Consider the following 21543-nt stretch of genomic DNA (forward strand, 5'->3'; position numbering starts at 1 on the left):
GACAAATTCCGCTTTATCCAGTGGTTAACGTGGCATTTATGTAACGTTTTAAAACACAATATTTTGAGTTTTTCGTAAATAAATGAGTTTAAAAACATTTTGACGTCAGACATTTATTAAATGTAAACAACTTAAAATACAAATTTCAGATATCATTTTAATGCCGGCTTAAATTCAGTGCAATAGATTTTATAGTTTGGAATGCATATTGTTCAGGAACGTACTCTAAGTGCACCCTAATCGAAACGCTGACCCAATACATTATTAAAAATACACCGTAAATTATCCGAGCTTAATTGCATACATAACTTCTGATTTGAAACTCCAGCTCCTAATGTTTTAAGAGTGGCACATACGATTCATTCAGTTACTTACTAATCTAACTAAAACGTTTCCAACAAAGGCACAGACGGTCCTTCATCGACACGTAGAGTACGTTTAAATTGTAAACGTGAACACAGTTCTGTGCAGTCATGTCCACGTTACCTGAATAAGGCTACTCGAAACTCGGTAGAGCTTATCTGCAGGTCTTCGGTTCTCCTCCATGCATCTCTCGTTGCAACGCAAAACTTACCTTTTACTGCACGTTAGGACACCTGAGGAGGCAAAAATATGTGGACCCGATGCAGAAAATTCGGCTAAAGCTTAAGTTATCAAAGAGGTAAAAAAAAACAACACAACAAAAAAAACAAAAAAAAAACTTTACCAACAAAATAAGTCAGTTAAACAACCAAACATAAGCAATAAGAATTAGTTCTAAAATAATCCTGTATCAAATAACGTCTTATGTCTACCATCACTAACTCCGGGGCGGTAATCCACATAGTATTCACAACAGAATAGGTTAGGGAGCTCATATTGTGGGGCAGGCATGTACAGGCACCCAGCTACAGACCCGTGCAGTACAGAGCAGGAACTGCTAGGAAGGATAACCATGACTGTTTACAAAGCCGTCTTAGATGAAATGTTAACTTCAATTCTTGAGGGATTTAAGTCACTCACTTGAGGGAGAAATGAATGTGTCATAGTTACTATGATCTCAAAACTAACAAAATATGTTTTATTGAGGAAAGTCAAAAGGACAGCACAATTTTAAAAAAGTGCCAAAAACCGTTCGTAATGGGGCATACATGCCAAGTACTACATTTCTAAAAAAAAAAAAAAGCCCCTTGTATAACAAAATGAGCAATGTCAAGTCCTAGTTAAGAAATTTCCACAAACAAGCACATTAACTATATACAAGGAACAAACTGAGAAATGCAGTAATTTCACACTTGTGAATATTTACAAGACGGGTTTTTGCTGTACCTGATTATGGAAAATCTACATTACTTAACTCTGCATGGTGGTGCAACCAAGCCACGCATTAAGACGAACAATTTGTAAAAATGTATGTTTGATAGCACATCTCCTGTCTGTTAAGGCCATAGTTAAAAAAAAAAATCTCTGAAAATTACACCAACGTATGGGGAAAAAACTGCCGTAGTTCTTGTCACGTTACTGTGGCACACTAATAATACATTGGTAACACTATTACCACGGCCTCAAGGGACTGGGAGTTGTGCTTTCAAATCACACTGGTAGGCTAACCTAGCGCAGTTCCAAGCATAGTTCCAAGTCTATTTGCCAAATTACTTAGGGTCACACCAATATACTGTTAATATTGCAGTGATTCACAATTCCAATTAAACAATGATCAAGTTATTAGCTTTTCTGCCACCAGCTAAAGTTCAGCAGGCTGGGGAAAGGGGGGGCTTATTACTAAGGAGTAACCTCAGCATTAAAAACACATTAACCCTGTTAGGAGGATTTGAATAAGAATGGAAAATATGCACGGGGTGTTTACAACATGCACAAATGAAATATTCACCTGTGTACAAAGACCAATGCAATAATCACTGGGTGGGGGAGGAACAACCAACGGACCATTATGTAAAACTAAAATCTGTCTGTGTAAAAGGCTCCGAAAGACCATTAACCCTGCCTATTAACAGAGCATGAGAAGCATTCAAAAGAAAAAAAAAAAGGTATAAAGTCAATTAAAAAAAAAGTACGCAGTTCATACTGTTAAACAACCTCGTACTTCACAGGTCTATGCCATGAGGCATTAAAATGGAAAATGCGAAATCGAGTAACTAACATAACTTATAAAGTTTACAACGGCACCACAGGTGAAACAGAGTCATTGCCAAGGTCATAGTCACCAGGCCAAAAGGACAAGACATCCAGCAGCTTAAAAATGGGGGGGGGGGGGGGGGGGGGGGGGACCAAACAAAACAGTTTCACATCTTCAGTGAGGTTCCTAATGTGGTCTGTGTTAAAGGCAACCCAGAGATATGGTGAAACAAAGATTACACCACGGCACACATGGAAAACGGTGACATCTAACAAAACGTACCCTCAGATAATTCCTATTAAAATCAGGGCAATAGAGAGAGATCGTGTAGACAGGTAGCTATACAATACGCCCAAGGGGGAGAATGACCACAAACCAAGTGCATCTATAGCTAGTCACATTGGTCTAACCTATAATCACTAATTGTACAGTACCAGAGATGGTAATCCGTTACAGATTTTAAAACACTTCATTTAGTTTAAAAACCCTTGAGGCCATACAACTGGAAAGGTGGGCATCACTGACATCAAAACAGCAGCTTTTAACACAGACACCCCACTTATTATAGCTACAGGTGCCACTAATGCATAGCCCAACACAAATGGGTCAAACGTACACGCTACATACAGAGATGGGTGGTGTGTTGGATACAAAGAACAGACATTGCAGCATATTAACAAGTACCAGTCCCAGTAAATGTTTTATTACAACACTAAATCTATATTTAATAATCAAATGTTGTGACATTTACAGACATCAACAAAAGAAAAACACTACGAGGGGAATGGGGGGGGGGGGGGGGGAGAGCTCTATAAAATATTTCTACTGACAATATACACATTGAAGCTGTCGAAGGTTTATTTTTTATAGAATAGGCAACTTATGGAAAGCTGTACGTTTTAAATCACACAGGTTTTATAATAAAAAAAAGTAACATAAAAAACATCGCATTTTGTTTACCATTCGTAAGAGTTTTACTCTACAGTTGTCTCACACAGCCATGCAGACTGCGAGCCAGTCCATCCACGTGCAGGCAGACGAAGAACGGCCGAGAGCAGTCTATTCCTGAAGCGCCCAGGCGTGACCTGCTGTCCCAATCCTCTTCCTTCAGCTGTAATGTGTCAAAACGAAGGGTGGAGTTTGGTTTGTGCAGCCCAGCAATTTACGTATTTCTATCTACACACAGAGGAGGAGAAGGGAAGCGGACACAGAACATGCAGACACCTGCTGAACCTCGGACGATACCTGTGACCTTCAGACTGAAACAGCCCAGTTACTCCGCACGGCAAACAGCACAAAAGCAGCCATACGTCATGAACATGTGACCTCTAAGAGTTGGGTATAGCTACTTTAAGCCCAGATAAATTTATGCTAAAAATCACAGGCGACACAGCTGCAGTGAAATACATCACATTTGAACAGAAATTACTAAAGACAACAAGTAGAAGAGGAGCAAAATGTTCACAGGACACAGGGGGGCACTACCAAGTCTCCGGTACCATACAGGACCACTGCCACAAGTTAAGTGGCAAGTTCAGTCAGGCCCGCTGAGGTTACCCTGATCTGGCTGCGTTCACTTTACAGGATATATCTGCACTGAACATGGAGGGAAAACACGGTGGTAACACAGCCAAGCTGAACAACTCGAGTAAAGCCCAAATGACAGTGACTGGTCAGCAAATTACTACAGCTTCATTTCACATTTTAAAATATATCCAGGGGTAATCAAATTTGAAAACATTTAACAGTCAAAAAACTTTTCCCTTTGAATCAGTCAATTCATGAGAAATATGTTGATAAATTTCAGGATGTGAACATTTCTGGACTTAAAGCATCAAGAGTTTTCAAAATGAGACTATTAAAACAGGGTATTTAAATCAGCTGAAGAGCATAGCGGAGAACAGAATTGGCTGGGAGCCGACTGAGGCTGCCAAGGGGCACAAAACAGGTGAAAGGGGCTGTGTCTATATATTTATATATATGGATATATACACATACACACCTTGAAGATGTCAGTCACAGCCTCAGGAGGCCATTCTAGACATATACATGCAGCCTGGGAGACGGCACAGTTATGAATCCTTACATATTCAACATTAGTGAGAAAAGGATTGCGGTCGTGTGTCTTAAAGAACACAGGACTTAGCCAACAGGAGGTTCGACCAGCAGTACACACAATGCCTGGACACGACTCCAACTTAGACACCAGGTAAAAGGGCCCGTGTCATCAAGAACAACAGTAGGACAGAGGAACTTAGTGTTAATGTGCTGAATCTGGAACAACTGGACAGCCAAACACGAAAATACAACAGGGATGATGAAAGTGAGCAGAATCAGACCCCTCCCCAGCACCCTGACAGCCCTGCCCTTTTTGAGCTGGTGACAAGGACATCATTTACCTAGTGCAAAGTTGGAAAGAATCGAAGAAAGAAATGTTTAATGATTTCTTTTGGGCTCAGCGACTTGACATGCCGTGGACCCCCACCCCCACCCACAGAGCCAGCACACTGCAGGCTAAATTCCCTTCATCCAAAACATCCAGCTTCAAGATTATGGATCAATGTGCACAAGTTTTTTTTTTTTTTTTTTTTTTTAATTCTCCCTGTTAAAGGGGGCTGACCTGGTTTAAGAATGCCAGTGTGCTGTGAACCACATTTAGAAATGACAAGCTAAATATATAAAAGGCCAGTACTACAATCTCGAAGTCCAGTAGATCACCTATGAACACCTAAAGACAAAGTGGAGGAATGCAGCGATTTATTCAGTGCACAAGCATTACCTGAAAGGCTAAAATGAACAGACAATAATTTAAGCTGCATTAACATTAAAATGTGGAAAAAGGCATCCAACCACCCCCCATCCCCAGAAGGCAAGCTGAAGACAGAACAGACAGAATACAGAAAAATTACTTTTCATAAGAAATTCGGAAGATTGAACCAGTTATACACATGGGGTTTTAGTGCAGTGACAGTGCCTCATGCCCTCGCTACCCAGGCTACTATACTGTCCTAGGTATCGAGCACCCAGACGTGGGACACAACCCTTGGAAAGAGTTTACAGCACTGCTTCACAGGATATGTGCATCACAGACTTTCTGGCCTAAACTTGAAAAACCACAGTGATTTTCCTTTCATTTTAAGCCATGTAAAGAAAAAAAAAAACTATTTTTTTTTTTTAAAAAAAGAATAAAACAAAAAACAGAACATTGAGTAGAACAGCAGCCAAATGTATTTTTTTATATATATCAAAATTTATTCAGTGCTCACTAAAAAAAGCTGGAGATAAATTTCTTTAAGGTGGAAATGTGAAAACAGGTTATATTACCAGGTTATGTAAAATGCAGGCACACACACACAAATAATATATCCTACAACATATTTAACATTACTAGGCTCTCAAGGTCACCTATGAACACAATTTACCAAATACACGTCACTCCCCCACCCACATACACTCCAGAAAATCAGTGCAAATCTCTCTGTAGGACAGTGACACTGAAAACGTATAAAGGGAAAGTACTGCTGCATTACCTGCACCCTGGACACATTCAGTAAAACTGATCATAAATATTTATGCCCACAACTCTCTACATACTTCATTAACCAATTTCTTGTTCCCCGAAAGAAATTAAGTTACATGATAACCTTTAAGTACAAGATGATGAAACAGTGTAAAAGGTCAGACTGTGCCAATTTCAAAAGAGCTATTAAATGGGCAGAATCAACCAAACAGGTAACAGTACTGAAATGTACCCGCAACAAGAAACCCATCATTGTCTCTCCCCCATATGCTGCAGGGGCATCCAGGCTGGTTGTCTGGTGCCTGTACACAGCATGTAGTAATTCACAGCTCATTCGTTTGCACAGTCAGCAGGATAAAGGGATAAGACAGTCCACACAAGCTGGCCTATACCTTTACACGAACATTGTACAGATTATGCGTGGGCATGTGCGCATGCGAGAGGTATAGGGCTACTCAATTACGGTTTCCCAGCCCGTGGCGCGCCACTACAGTCTCAGGGAGGGAGTTACCCTTCCAAGGTAAAACTGCTGATGCTGGTACTTATCTTTGCTGACCCCCCCCCCCCCCCCCTCGTCCTCCAGGGCCGTCGTAACTGAGCAGCCCTGATACAGTACCCCCGGAATCCCTCAAAATCACCGGGCCTGCTGTGCATAAAAAGCACACAACTTTATCATGATGGCAATCAAGAGTGAATAACCACACTCAAGCTGACTGCTAGGCTGAGCCTTTTTTCCCCAAAATTTTAAAAAGCAGAAAATTTAACAGCCATATTCTACAGACAAATATCTTGGCAGAGAAGACAAGAAGTTGATTAAATTTAATCTCCACTCCCTTTACATGATTCTTCACAAATTTTAATTGTGGTTGAAAAATTAAGACAGTTAAACTAAACAAAACATAACTAGGTCCATGACATCAAACTCCCATGACTGATAAAAGCAGAAAAACATTCAGGGAAACAGTGAACTGACAAAGGGGCAATTAATCTGAAGTTACAGTCCACACTGAGGTAACACCCTGTTAAACATTCAGTTTATTTTTTTAGCTATTGCCAACATTCACACAATTTGAATCAATTTGAATACTACAAGTTAGTATAACAAGTAGGCAACTAACACTGGAAAAACAAAAATTGCCAAAGGAAAAAAATAAGCTAGAATTCCTTCAGTCCCTTTGCACACAACTTGGAAAAATGGATTTTTAGCTTCTCTCAAAGCTTTCATGAGCTAATTTTCTGCAATCTTTTGAATATGATACCCCCAAGTTACAACGAAATTTGGAACATTCCGCCAACATACACACAGGCACACAAACACTTTGGCTAGAAGGGAAACACTGTGGTCTGATTACATCTTACACCTCAAATGGTGTGTGGATTGCAAGGCTACCATACGAAGAACAGTGCTCAGGGACAAAGTCGCAACCTGTCTAACAACCTGTTTCCACCGTTTATTAAAACACCCAATTTTACAAAACAAAAATAAAATAAAAACTGGAAATAATTCAACAAATGCATGAAATCATTACAAATTTTATGCTTTAAACTCATTTTCATGTCATTTTATATACAATGTGTGTACCTTTTAAAGGAGTACTGTTCTTTGTAGGTCAAAAAAAGTAAAAGAATTACATTATGACAGAGTGATACACAAACAATAGAAGAACAATGTAAACTGTTGACAGATGATGTCAAATTATTAGACAATACAACAAATAAAAGTCATTCATGAATAGATAAAGGTAACGGTAACAGAAAGCTACTCACCGTGTTGACCTACCTGCTGCCACCCCAGGAACACCGCACAGTGTCCTGCAGCAGCTCCGAGGGAGCACCCCCCCCCTTTCCTGTGGGACAGAGGTGGTCAATGACAAAGGAAGCAGGGGGCAGAAAATCGGCATACACACCTGTGCTAGCGGTGGCGGTACTCCCTCTCACGGTCCCGATCCCGCTCACGGTCCCTGTCTCGCTCGCGGTGCCTCTCGCGCTCCCGGCTGCGCTCGCGGTAATAATCCTCATGCCGATCGCGGCTGCGCGACTTGTGCCGCCGGCTCTTCTCCCTGGAGCGGCTGTGGTCCCTCTCCCTGGACCTCTCCCGTCTTCTGGGAAGAAGTGGGAGCCCTCAATGACCATACTCACACCTCCACATATTTAAAGGCTGATTTACACGTCTACGTCAAATTGACGCCGTAGGAAACGGCTGCTGAGCTTTCCAAACCAAACCGAATACAGTCTGTATTTGAAAGGCTACATATTATTTACGCAGATAACATATTCGTCAGGTCTACATTAGCGGGTATAAATAAGCAATACACACTGCCATATGTAGCTAAGAGGCTAACAGAGAGCTATTGATGAGAGCACCAGTACAATGGAGAGCAAATACATCATATTTGATCAAAATGTGGGCTGCCCAGCACTAGGGCACATGGCTCAGGCTTGGACGGGTTTTACCTGGAGGCGGAGCCGTAGGACTTGGACTCAATGCCGTGCAGGCAGTCCTGCAGGGAGCTGATGAGAACTTTGCAGCGGTCATCAGCCGACACCTTGGACTGCTTAATGAGGGAGATGGCTGTGACCAGCGTCTCAATAGCGCTGCCATAGTCGCCTGTGGGGAGACAGGAGGCCGACCAAAAAGAGCTGCAGCACGACGCGGGAAACCTTCTGGGTCTGAGGCGGCACTCAGTGAAAACCAGAGCTAGCTGGGATTAATAAGCAGGCCTTAGGAATGGAGGAAACGGGCAAAGAGCACATACCTGCACTGGCATCAGAGACAGCCCTGGAGATGGCGCTGCTGGAGATGGCTCGGTTTCGGTTCATGATCTCCTCAAACTCAGCCTCGCTGAGGGGGGTCCGGGCGGCGTCCATCTCTCTTTTAAAAAAAAAAAAGGGGGGGGGGGCAGGGTGTTACGCATGAAGGCAGCCACTAGTGCAGTGAGCTCCAGTGTACAAAACAAACTAAATCCAGACAGTGTAAGAGAGGAAGAATGGGGGGGGGGGTTGTTAAATCTGGGCACACACACTGCTGCTTTTTGGCTATTTCATTAATCACAAAGCACTCAGCTGCTGCGAGTTATGCTGTCCACTCAAAATGCAGATTTGAATACTTTTGGCATTTGATGATTTTGATGCAATGAAAGCAGAACCATTCACTGGAAGAAGAGTTTTCATTCACTCCTAAATGCCCCAACTGAGCTGCTTTGACGTGACCATGAAAGGGGGGGGTTTACACCATAATTCCCCAACCACACCAGTTCTGAGCACAAACCAACCACCCCAGGGCAGATATACGCGAGTAATAATTCTGAAAGCCAAGGACATGAGTGAATTTTGCATTGGAGGAGGCACCTTTCAACTAACAATTCAGAAGCAGGACTTTGAGGCCCAGGATTTTCAAACTGAATAAAATGCCGTTATATTTAGAACCACAAGTTTGAATTTTACAAGTTAATACAGTGACGTACATGAGGCATGAAAACGATGCCTACAGCCAAGGACAGTTTAAAAATGCTCAGCATGTAGCCAAATAACCATGGGCTACACCAACAGGGTTCCAAAGCAGTACATAACGAACAGGAAAGACAAAAATAGCTATAAACTGTATCCAGATTTTATAAGTATACGGATGAAAAAAATGGAAGAGCAGATAAATTAAAATATGGAAGAAGGCAATATGGAAAAGAGTGAAGACCGTGAAGAGTCAGCTGGAGATGAGAAGGTTTACCTGCCAGCAGGGCCGTAGTCTCCTCTGTCATAGGGAGGTGGGCGCCCATAGGGGTCGTTGGGAGGGGGGGCCGCGATTGTCTGAAGAAGGCATGCTGCTGTTTCCCGGGGGAGGGAAGAAAGCAGGATTGACATGGGGGGCTGGAGGTGGGCCGCCAGGAGGGGGCCCAGGCATGTGCGGTGGGGGAGCCAGGGTTAAGGGCGGAGCAATGGGGCGAGGAGGAAAAGGCCCAGGTGGGGGAGGTCCCTGCTGTGGGGGAGGGGGACCAGGTGGAGGGCCATACCCTGGCACCGGAGGTGGGGGGCCAGGAGGAATGGGTCCCATAGGGGGTTGGCCAAACTGGCCAGGGAACATCACTGGTGGAGGGGGACGATCACCCCGACTCGGGGGACCAGAGATGGGTGGTGGGAGACCCTGTCCTGGAGGAGGGGGTCCGGGAGGACCAGGGGGGCCTGGTGGGCCTGGGGGAGGTCGTGGTGGGCCTTGAAGGCCTCCTGAAATAGAAGCACAGCAGCATTTCCCTGTGATTCCACATCAGAAGAAAGGAAACTGCAGCGTTTACCCAAAGGGATTCCACATTAAAATGGGAGAGTGGTCAACAGCTCCTGTACAAGGTGTGTAAAGAGCCTCAAACCTCCAAAGTGAAATGCCTTGTCCATTCTAAAGCTATAGTGAAAACAGGCAGCCAGAGGGACCAGCTAAATATCATCACCGTTTACAGGCCCCACCCAAAGAGCTTCAAAAACACTACAGGGCTTACATAAAGAGAAATGCACCTTCCTCCCAATAATGCAGTTCAGTTACTGGGAGCATTACTGACAAAAAGAATGGCAGCTTCTGCTAAGAGCAACAGCACTTTGCCTGCTGCTCCCAGCACTCCATGAATGGTTGGAGCTCTAAAGCCAGAACGTGGAGGTGTGTACGTGTGTATATGCGCGCGCGCACACAAATATGCAACGTAATTCAGTTGTGTCTGTGGAGCTACAATAAGTGTTAGAACCTGAAACGTAGAATTAAGCTGACAGCTTAAGAATTTGGAGATAAAGAAATCAGCCAGAGGATATCTGAGGTAAGGCTGAGGAGAAAAAAAATCCCCTCAAAAAAAAAAAAAAAACAAAAAACATCAGCAGTAACCTAAAAGAAACTTTTAGCCTCTTGGTGGTTAGGATTTACAAAAAAAGCACTTACTGCTGATGTTATACTGGTTAACCACCTGACTGCACAAAACCAGCCAAAAACCAAAATGTCTCATCTGAAGAGTTAAGCAGTGTATCCCTGGCAAAGATTTTACCATTGGCTGGTAGTTTTAGGAAACTGCTGACAGGTACGTAGATATATTACAGTGCAGATTAAAACCAGACGATCAATTCTACATGCTTTCAAACGGACAAGCCGCATTACAAAAATCTGAAAAGGGAAGGTACAGCTTGCATTTATTACACTTTTAAACCTTCCCATTCGTGGTCCAAACAAACATTTTCACAGAGCATTGAACTGAAGTGAATTCTGAACGAATGGTCTGCAGGGGAGCAGGACAGCCACTGAGGAGCAGCCTCTGGCATCAGGAAGCGAACATTCAGCACGTGCTGCTAGTCCGACAATTCACCAACCTTTTTGAACCTGAGAGCTACTTCACGGGTACTGAGCCATACGAAGGGCTACCAGTTAGAAACACCCTCCTAAACTTATATAAAAACTTCATGTATAATAAACATGTTTTAAATGCTTTATTTTAGATATCGTCATTTTCAAATCTATATAAATGCAAATGCGATTAAAGAAGAATAGCAACAGGATAAAATTACATTTTAGATGCTGCTAATTGGTGAGTTGTGCTATTTTTCGTTCGCGGGCAACTCATGTGGTCCTTGGGGGCAACCTGGTGCATGCGGGTACCATGTTGGTGACCCCTGCCCTACACCAAAGGTTCTCATCAGCCAATGAAAGGTAACAGAAAGTTTCACGCTTCGCTTAAGTGTGTCACCATTCCATCTGAGTCCTTCCGGGGGGTCTGAATGGTGCCAGCCTCAGACTAAAAACAGAGACACCCGGGACTACACAGGGGGTGGGGGGCAAATAGTATCAGATTTAATGATACCCCAGCAACAGCAGATAAGGTATTTCAGCTCTTGCTGAAAGCGTTTTACTTGAAGGCCAAGCAAAAAAAAAGGGGAGATTATAAAAAAAAAAAAAATCTCACCACAAAACAAAAACATGGGCTGGCTGTCAGAATCCTGGCAAACATCCCTATCCCATCCCCATCCCATTCCAAAGATAGTCTCCAAAATCCATTTGAGAAAACAGTGCAGAAAAGGAAAGCCTGGTACTACCAACCAGTATAGGACATTCACAAGACAGAGCTGGGGGGGCAGAGTTACCTGGAAAATGCGGGGGAGGCCCTCCGGGACCCACCGGCCCAGGGAAGCGATCTCCACCCGGGCCAGGCATGCCGGGGAAGCGCCCCCGGCCTCTGCTCAGGGGAAATCCACCACGGGGCCCTACACCTGGGGGGCCGGCCTTGCCCTCTCCGGACATCTGCCCTGACTGCGTACCTAGGTACATGAAGGAGCAAGGAAATCATTTCAATGAGTATCCAATCAATTTCAGCACAGCACATCCAGTGGGACAAAGAGAGAAACTAATGCTAAAGGCGCTTTCCCACCCAAGTTCAGGAACCTAGTTCCTGGGCTGTCTTGGCTGGAGACTTCTGTAGCTCCTGGCCACTTTCGTGCGTTGCTTCCCCTCTGCACAACAGGATCTGTTTTACCTTTATGGTAAATCAGCATGGGGGACGTGAAAAGCTCATAGTTCAAATTTCACATTTAATTTCATACTAAACTAAATCGTCATCCCAAAACAATGGGAGACAAACAAGTAATTTTGTTAATTATTGGGGAAATTGACTGGATGGTCCAAAAATACGGGACACACAGCATTTTATTTATACCGCCCCAAAAATATAAAAAATGTTATTCACAGACGCACAATAAACCGAAAAACGAGTAAAACAAAATAATTGCGGTTTCAATTTTTCCACGGTTGTATTTTATTTATACGGCCTGCAACACGTTTATAATTCATTGTTAAATCTGACCAGCAGATCAATCTTTAGTTTTCCACAGAATAAATAACAATGTAACGTTATTCTGTTAATTGGCACTGGCAAGTTTCACTGCCAGCACCAGCTATATTAAAACAGAAGTATATCTGTTATCAATCAAATTTTCCAATGCAGAAATATGGAGAGGTATTCATTAATACATTTAATGTAAGACACAAAAATAATTCCACCTGCTCAATATTTGCTCTACTACTTCTGTTTTCTCAGCACTTCCACATAACTTCCAAGTTAGTGCCAGTGCTTGTGGTCATTCAATCAGCAAAGCTTATCGTTACCAGTTCCAGCAAGTAGTTCTTTGTCACGGGAAAAGTACCTTCTCCGGAGTAGGGATTAAAAAAAGGTTCAGGAACTACCTCAGAGCAACTACAATTAGGCCGAGTCCCCTGCAGTGGGAAAGCGACAGAAGATCCCGTTTCCTGAAAAAAGTACTTGTGGTGGGAAAGCGCCTAATTTCAACACAACAGACCAGGGGGGCGGGAGGTTCCTGACCCAAGAAGCTCCAGCGGCATCATATACCCTTGGTCAGTTACAAACGTACTTTTCCGAGACTGCATCTCAAACTGGCTGAGGGTCTGTTTGTTGCACGGCGTGACAATGGGATTCTGCCCGTGAAGCTCTCGTTTGGACAGCAGGTCCATCAGTTTCCTTGAGGAGGCCTCGGATCCCACACAGACTAGAGCAAACCTAGGGAAGAGGTAAACAAAGATTACATGAGGCCTACAAGTGTTGTAGACCCTCTGCAGGAAAAGTCAGTCCACCTGAACTCTCTCAGAGAAAGCTGTGAAAGGTCAGATTCAGCTCCTAAACTCAACACACCCATGAAGGTAAACTAGCCTCTAATACATGCAAATTCACACTTTCCAAGCCTGCCATAAAAAGGAAGTCGAATTACCCTTTAGACTGCCCATTAGCTCGGTTTTCAAAAAACTTAATCTCCAGCAAATCATTTATCCCCACTGAACGAATGGCATCGGTCAAATCTTCATCAGTCGTCCACTACAACAGAAAACAAGAGCTGCTGTTATCAAAATGCCCTATGAGTGAATAGACAATACAATGCTTTCTGTGCGGAAAAAAATCCTACCCATGTGAGGTTTCCAATGTATAGGGCAATTCTCTTCCCAGTGTAAGTATAGACCACATTAGGAGGGGGGCCCTTGCCCCCTTCACCCCCCACAGTAGGGGGTAGGTTGTCTAGGTAGTCCCGGTCTTCCGGAGCATCGCCGTTGTTGGCAGACGGGGAGATGACATCGTCGTATAGGTCTATCTGTTCGTGAACATTGTACTCTGCTTCCTGCTAAAACCAAAGGAACAGCACTCTTCAGAGACATGTGTTAGAATAGTTCCAGGGTGAGAAGACCTCTCAAGTCTTAAGTAGACAAAGCTCCGTTTGAGTGAACATTTTTATTTGATAAGTACATTGGAAATAAGTAGATAATCCTGACTGCAGAGTTACATCAACTAACTAAGGCTGGGGAGGGGGCATTGATCACAGGTAAATTATTGGAATACAATTTAAGTAATGGATGGCAGCCACAGACATTGCTGTCCCACCTCAATGGCAGTCTACTCTGTGATCTAGATAACTCTCAATGAATGGTCAAAGCTCCAAAGCCAGAACATGGATGCTTATATATATGTAATGTAACGTAATGCAGTTGTCTCTGTGGCTATCCTTGTTATTTACACATATCTGTACATATGCATGCTGGGGACAACAAGAGTAGCTCCCAAGACACAAGTGCACTACATTACATGTATTCAAACGATGCTTTCGTCCAAAGAGATGGACACATGAGGAAGACTTGTCAATCAACAGAAGTAAACAAAATATGACCAAAGAGAAATTCATCAGAAATTAAGTGACAAAAAAGATGCTAAACAAAATGACACCTCTGCACCTTTGCCTTTATTACTGCCAGTGGTAACAGGAACCTATGCCATTCAGTTACTGAAAAGGTAAAACAGAATCAGAAAGAACTGCAAAACTTTTGCTATTGGGAAGAGTACCCCCCCCCCATTCTGACACTAGAGACTTACAGTGCGTTCTAGCTTGCTACAACATGTCTTAGCTGTTCAGTAGTGAAAAGAGAATATATTTTTAAATCACAGTTCCATTAGTAAGCTTATAAAAAATAAAGGAGTTCACATTTTATACTAATTTACAATAGTGTAAGCAAATATTTAGTTCTCTGGTAAGTTAAACCAAAAACAGCACACTTAAATCCTTAAAAAGTCAAACTAAACAGTCCCCCTTAAGTTTGTATAGGTAATACTCATTCGGAAATATTTTTACACTAAAGTAAAAATGTGGGGAAAAACATGACGAAGCGCTACTCGGACTAGGAAAAAAACATAGCATGGTCACGTCATTAGTTATGTGGTTATTTCGGGAAGTGCCATTTAAAAACCTTCTTATGTGGCCAAGCGAGTTAGATACTGGGAAGTCCGTGGTAGTATGTCAACCGAAGACCAGAATTAGTCCATGAACTTCGAAGATAAACGTTCAACGGGAAAAATCCTCGAACGAGCGTGGCCGCCACATACTCTGCTGACAGCTATGCACCACTAAAAGGGACGTGATACTTATTTTATTGTAATAACTTAACTTGTCCGAATGTAAACGCCGTGTACCTGTAAAAACCAGCCTTCACGATTCACTGGCACGAGCCCAGTTTGGCGCCACTGAGGTGCGTGGTCCCAGACAGCCGCGCGCAGCCTGGCAAGCGGGTGCGCGTGCAGGCCGCGCATCACGCACTGAGCCCCGCAACACAAACAATGGGCAACGCGGCTTGGCCGAATGCCTCTGTGCACTGTTTCATGCGCCGATTTGTCATAGGTAGCGCCGTCGAGGGAACCCCACGTTGCTTATGATGAGCTTTCCCTAAGCTCAATCGGTATTACCGAGAAAACCCGAAAATAACAAACTACGCCTGCAGCGTCGACTTAGCTGTAATGGACATACATACTCAACGAGATCTCAAACAAAAACGCAGACCCCTGCCTGAATTCTTTACATAGTTTACATAATGCAGCTTTCTTTTTCATGCACAAGGGATACTGCAGTTATACACAGCACACACAAAAGGTACTATACACATATTACCTGATTAAACTCCTCTTCCACATCCGCATAAATATCAATATGATCCACACCGTCGGCCATTTTCCACTCTACCTCCTCCTACACAACTAGAAAAAAAATCAGTCAGCAGGAAAACAGCGTGCGTCACATCCGTCCGAAGCAGTGGCTACTTTACAGGGACGTAAGATGGCGGTGGAAAGAGCGGCGGTTTTAAGTTCCGTCAGATTAAGCGTTTTTAAAAGGTATTTGAATAGGTGATAGATTTCACAACATTCGAACGATAGAAACGGAAAGAAATCCGACAAATCAGGTCAACCAGCCCTTAAACATTATATATGCCGCCTTGTCCTGTCCTCTTAAGCAGGTTTGTACAGGCGTCAGATTAAGCACTTGGAAGATGGACGGATGGATACAGATATACAAAATATATTTACTGATATTTGTATTTGCATAACCATTAGCCAAATAGAATTTTGAATTAAGTTACTGCTTTGACATAAAGTCAATGCACCTTTCTACTTTTTATTTCAATATAAAACAATAAACGCATAAGTGTATGAAAACTAAATATTGGTAAAAAAATAAAAAAGTATATTATAAAGGACCCATTTACACCTATCCCAAGCAAATAGGTCATTACCAAAACGGTTCAGGAGGAGACCGTGAAAAACACTGGGATACTTATGTACTAGACGAAAAACTATGGCACTTGTGAGAAATTCAGTTGTATAGCTTCTAAATGTCGATTTACAATGTGTAAACATTCCTCCTTCTGAATAAAAGAAGATAACCAGTTGTTTTCTGTCTAATTATTCTGTTCCTTTTTAAAGTTTGATTTGGAAAAGCAGGATGGTGGAGATAAAAACGTAGATTTGTAACCCAAATAGTACTGCTCCAAATCCCAGGAAGAGGTCTGCTGTATTCTCCTGTGAGCAGCCCCAGTAAAATACATGGCTGTGTAAGTGAGTTAAAATAGGCTTAGGATGAAACTCTTGGCTAAGCTATCAAATATGAATGAAAAACAGATTACAAATGTCTTTCTGATTGGTTACTGATGAGCTTCATACTTATGTAGTATATTAGTCTAAAGATACAGTCTGGACACAGCTGATAAATTTCTATATATATATATATATATATGTGTGTGTGTGTGTGTTTCATAAAGATAAGGAACCTAAGCACACCTCCTGGTTATCAAGTGCCTTTTTATTGTCATTTCAACCATGTACATTACAGTTGTGAAGTAAGTATTATCCTGTAAACAAGGAAAGACAGGGAGTCCTGTGACAGATGACGCCCCATTATACGACCAGTTTGCGTTCAGTGGAGAAAGAGCAATGTAGCCAACTTATGCCCAGAACTTGTGGAAACTCCTTCTAGACTGAAGCATTCCAGATGGCTACACCTGAAAGATAGTTGAAAGAGTTTGCAATGCTGTCATTGAAGCAAAAGGAGGCTATTTTGAAGAGTCTAAAATTTGAGAACATTTTGAGACGCTGGGAACTTCTCTTGGGCCCTGCAGTATTTGTTGAGTATTACTTTATTGTCTCGGAGCCTTTTACTACAAGGCGAATTGCAGACAAAAAACTTTATGTTGATATCTTCCTGTACTTAGTTGAAGTTTCAAGTTTTGTTTGTTACATACACAAACATACACTGTACACCTGTATAGTGAAATGTTTTTTTCCCACCTGCTTCCCAGATTGTGCTTGTAAGGACATAGGCAATACAAAGAAAAAAATAAATAGTAAAATAGGACAGTAATATAAAAAGCAATATCAGTGACTGTAAAATGAAGATGTAAAATAAGAGTGGGATATCATTAGCTGTTAGCTATAGCAGTCCTCATTCAGTGTATAGACAGCCTGAGGGTAGAAACTTATTGTAAAGGCTCTCAGTGTTGCCCTTCAGGCTGCTGTAGCACTTCCCTGACCGCAGCAGAGGCGTGAGGCCATTGTTGGGCTGGGCAGATGCTTTGATTATTTTCATGGCTTGCTGTGGGTAGCCTGCAGATTTTGGAGATCACGCCGTAGCCGAATGTTCCAAACTGTGCAGAGCTGTGCTGTTTTGCTTGGTACAGCTTCCAAACCAGGCGATGGTGCAGAATGCTGCGAGAATCTTGGGAGCCAGCCTGAATGTCTCTGACATGTGGAGGAAGTGGAGGTCTTGACATGCCTTTTTAACAAGGGTGCTGGTATGCGCTGCCCATGTTAGGTTCTGCGCGATGTGGACACCCAGGTTTCTGAAGCTGGACATCTCTCCACAGGTGCCCCATCGATTGTAGGGGGGCTGTAGTGCCTCATCTGTTTCCTTACAAAGTGTTGATGATGTTTAGCATCAGCGATTGGCTACCGAGAGACTTGAGCTGAAGCTTGTGGAAATCTCTGTGGAGCTCCGCGCCCAACCACCCCCCCCCCCACCCCCCATTCTTTGATTCCAGAAAAATAAGTTTGTTTTAAAACTTTGGGACTACATCAATTGTATGAGATAGCAGATATTTTTTTGCAAACTCCAGCGTGCCAGGTTGTCTACTTCCTTCTCACAGGCCGTTTCATTGTTGTTGAAGACCTGACTTACAATAGCTGTGTCATCAGCAAAATGCACAACGGCGCTGGAGCTGAATGTGGCTGAGAACAACAGCGACATGTTCTTCCCGATAAATTATCTATAAAATATACATCAGAGCCAAGAGCTGCATTTCCCCAACTTCCCAGTAATGTTTTTTGGAATTCACATATTTCACAAAGAAGTCTCAAAAATTTCCTTTGCAAATTAAAGCACTTCATTTCTTATCTTGAACACGTACATACATCCTGTTGTGAACAATATACCATGTTAGATGTTTGCATATAATGCTTACTTTCTCCCTGCTGCTGTACAGCATATGATTCCCTCAACTTTAAGTGGTTTGCAATTATTATGTTCATCCATCGTCCAATCACTTATCTTGGTTTGGGTGTCTTGGAGCTTATCAGGGAGAGTAGGACACAAGGATGGTGTACATCTTGGATGGTTTGCCAGTCCATCACAGGGCACATAATTTACATTGTCCAGCTGTACTTTAATCACTGCCCTGACAAGGCTCGTTCTGTAATTCAGGATCCTAGCTACCCCAACCAGACTCCCCACCCCCTCGCAGTCTGCTAGGAGATTTTACAGCATCAGGACACTGACGACCAGATTCAAGAACAGCATCTTTCCTCAAGCCATTTGCATTTCCAGCATCTGTAGTGCCCATGACAGTCATTTCCATGGCACATGCAAATCATAACACTGATACTGCACTAGCTTTGCTCTTTCTTGTGCCCGGTAATTTATTCTGATGCATCTCTTGCACATGGTCAGTCAAGATCCCGAATCTTGAATCTACAGCCAGTTTAAAGAGCCACTTAGCCTAATTACGCAGAGGAGACCTGCTCAACACAGAGAGAGAATGTGCAAACTGAATGGTGGCCTTCGTGACCTGTGAGGTGACAGTGCTCCCTATGGGTCCACTGTATTGCTTATCATTATACCCATTCCAGATAAATTCAGTGCTATCCAGTTGTATGTCATTTTGCTTCCTGTTTTATTTTTCTTTCTCTGATTTTCCTGATTTTGTCAGTGTAGGTTTAATATTAAGGAAAGTTCAATATTTATATCAATATCTAATAAGAGGTCTCATTCGCTTAGTGATATTGAGGGCTGTAGGAATGAAATCCTTTTCCTTTAGTTATGGTGCATTGCATTAAATTTGTTGCTGTTCATGAAACCATTTTCACCATGAATCTTTAATTACATTTCCAAAAAATGTCTTGGTTACCCAAAACCTTGCCTGCATAAACAAAGAATTCCCAGGTCAGCCAAAATTTCTACTCCCACACCCAGATCCTTCCCAAAAATGCACCCTCAGATTTTGTTTATCGTTTTAACATTTAAAATGCTTGTGCTATTGTATTTTTAGGTTATATAATAAATAATGCAGTAAATAAATAATTTTGTCAGTTCAGTTATATTAAACACATGTAAGTAGCACCGAGTATCTGGCTGATAACTAGTAATATCACGTCTGTTTCACAAGAAAAGTGGTGGAATAATTAAAACTAGTGTAAATAACTGTAATGTCACGCAATGCAGCCCCAGGCATTTCCTTTGAATTTTTTGTCACGTATTCGTTTGGATCCCCTAATAATTGCATATCTTGCCTACAGTGTGGGCTGGTCCTATCCTGCACAGCAGTGGTGGCGACATGAGCAGGGCGGATGCGTAAAAAAGTAAACAAAAAGGACGAGTGACCCAGAACATCAGGCCCCTTTAATCAAAGGCAAGTCCGGACAGAAAACCCTCAACTCAAAGGGGTGGTTTTCCAAGCAATATTTAAATGGAAACAGAAGTAGTTTTAGTCCCAACATGTTAAATACAAGAATAAAAGATGAATCTCTTAAATGAAGCTTAATTTTGTATTTTTTGTGCTTTGTTCTAGGCCTGGGCCTGGACCTCTGTTCTAGTGTCCTGGGTACGACGTTAAACTGCATCCCCAACTGCAGTCCCCCAACTTGCAGAGAAAAATTTGGTGGTTGGTGGTGGGATTAGCACTCCAGTCACCATAAAAACTTCACACAGCTCTGACAAAGCAGATAGGACTCTTTCCTGCTCTCTGTGGGAGTAGCTGTGCTGCAGTCGCCCACAGGAAGGCCGTACGCATCATGAAGGGGACGGGGGAAAGCCCTTGGGCGCCTCATCCCTGGAAGAGTCTAAACTGCCAGAGAGCCAATGGGGTCAGACCTATTGGGGATCGGGACTGTTGTGGTGCTGAGGTGTCGCCTGCTGCACGGCAGCACTTGGGTCCTAATCTGAGATGGCCCATCTGGGTAGACGTGTGGAATGTCTTGTCTCTCCGTCAAGATGACCATCTTTCTCTGCTGTTGGGGGAGCTTCGCAAACTCTGCATTTCATTGCTCTGAGGTACGAAGACCAGGGAGTAGCCAGATCTCTGTACTTTTGGGCTGGTCGGTCTGATGGCTGCCATACTCAAGGAGCAGCTGTAGCCCTGGGGGATCATCTATGGTGTCTGATCTCACTCCTTTCAACGAGCGTATTATGAGATTATGGAGGCTTCTACAGATTCAGGGTCTACAGAAGTGCCAGTTTGTGAATTCTGACCACAGACTTGTTGCTACTCTGAAGATTCATCTTAGGTCCAGTAGGCTACCACCTACTAGGAGAACGAGGCTGGACCTGGCCAGACTCCAAGATCAAGCTGTTTCTGATGAGTTTGCATGCAGTCTGTGTGAGGAAATTGCAGTCTTAGGTGGGACTGATGATCCTGATGTGATGTGGGAGACCTTCTGTGACAAGATCCTAAAAGTTGCTGATGGCTGTGTTGGTGTTGCCAGTGTTCCCAGAAGGTGGTTTTATCTCGCAGGGCACCCTGGATGTTATCGAGAGGAGTCGCAGTGCCCGGCTTGATGGCAACTGTAGTCTGTACCGGGAACTGAGAAGAACGGCTGTGAGGCAGATAAGGAGACGTTTGTCAGAAGGATCTGTGAGCACGTGACACACCATCTATGGTCTAGCGACCCACATTCTACTTACAGAGGAAATGAACAATTACACACATCTAAGTCTGTATCAGGGCGGGTGATAGAACGGACCTTACGGATCCACTGGGTCGGCTACTTAGAGCAGCTGTTTAAAGCTAATCCTACTCCTAGGACGTTGGACATCTCTCGGTCTACAGTTCTTGAGGTTGATCTTCTGAGGAGTGAACCACCCAATCTCACTGAGACTGCAGGAGGTGGTAAACCTGCTCAGGCTGCAGGATCTGTGGCATTCAGGGTGAACTTGTCCAGGCTGGTAGTAAAACTGTCCTCCTAGCATTGCAAGCAATCTTTTGCTTCCATGTTGGGGATGGGTGTCATCCTAACTAACTGGGAAATGGGACATGATGTCCCTAACTAGAAAGGGAATGGTAATCACCTTGATGGTGGCAACTACA

The 21543-nt window shown here is 43.1% G+C and overlaps 1 protein-coding gene across 1 annotated transcript; it reads right to left on the bottom strand.

Moving 5' to 3' along the window:
• Positions 1–1039: 1039 nt before the first annotated feature.
• LOC125729080 (cleavage and polyadenylation specificity factor subunit 6-like) lies at positions 1040–15732 on the bottom strand. Its single transcript, XM_049005651.1, is given in 10 exon segments — positions 1040–7738; positions 8091–8244; positions 8393–8508; positions 9361–9428; positions 9430–9854; positions 11739–11912; positions 13020–13165; positions 13374–13477; positions 13566–13778; positions 15588–15732. Coding segments are annotated over 10 exon segments (1650 nt in total). The 5' UTR covers positions 15648–15732; the 3' UTR covers positions 1040–7548.
• Between the last annotated feature and the right edge of the window lie 5811 nt (positions 15733–21543).

The sequence above is a fragment of the Brienomyrus brachyistius genome, chromosome 1 (genome assembly GCF_023856365.1).
Source record: "Brienomyrus brachyistius isolate T26 chromosome 1, BBRACH_0.4, whole genome shotgun sequence".
NCBI lineage: Eukaryota > Metazoa > Chordata > Actinopteri > Osteoglossiformes > Mormyridae > Brienomyrus > Brienomyrus brachyistius.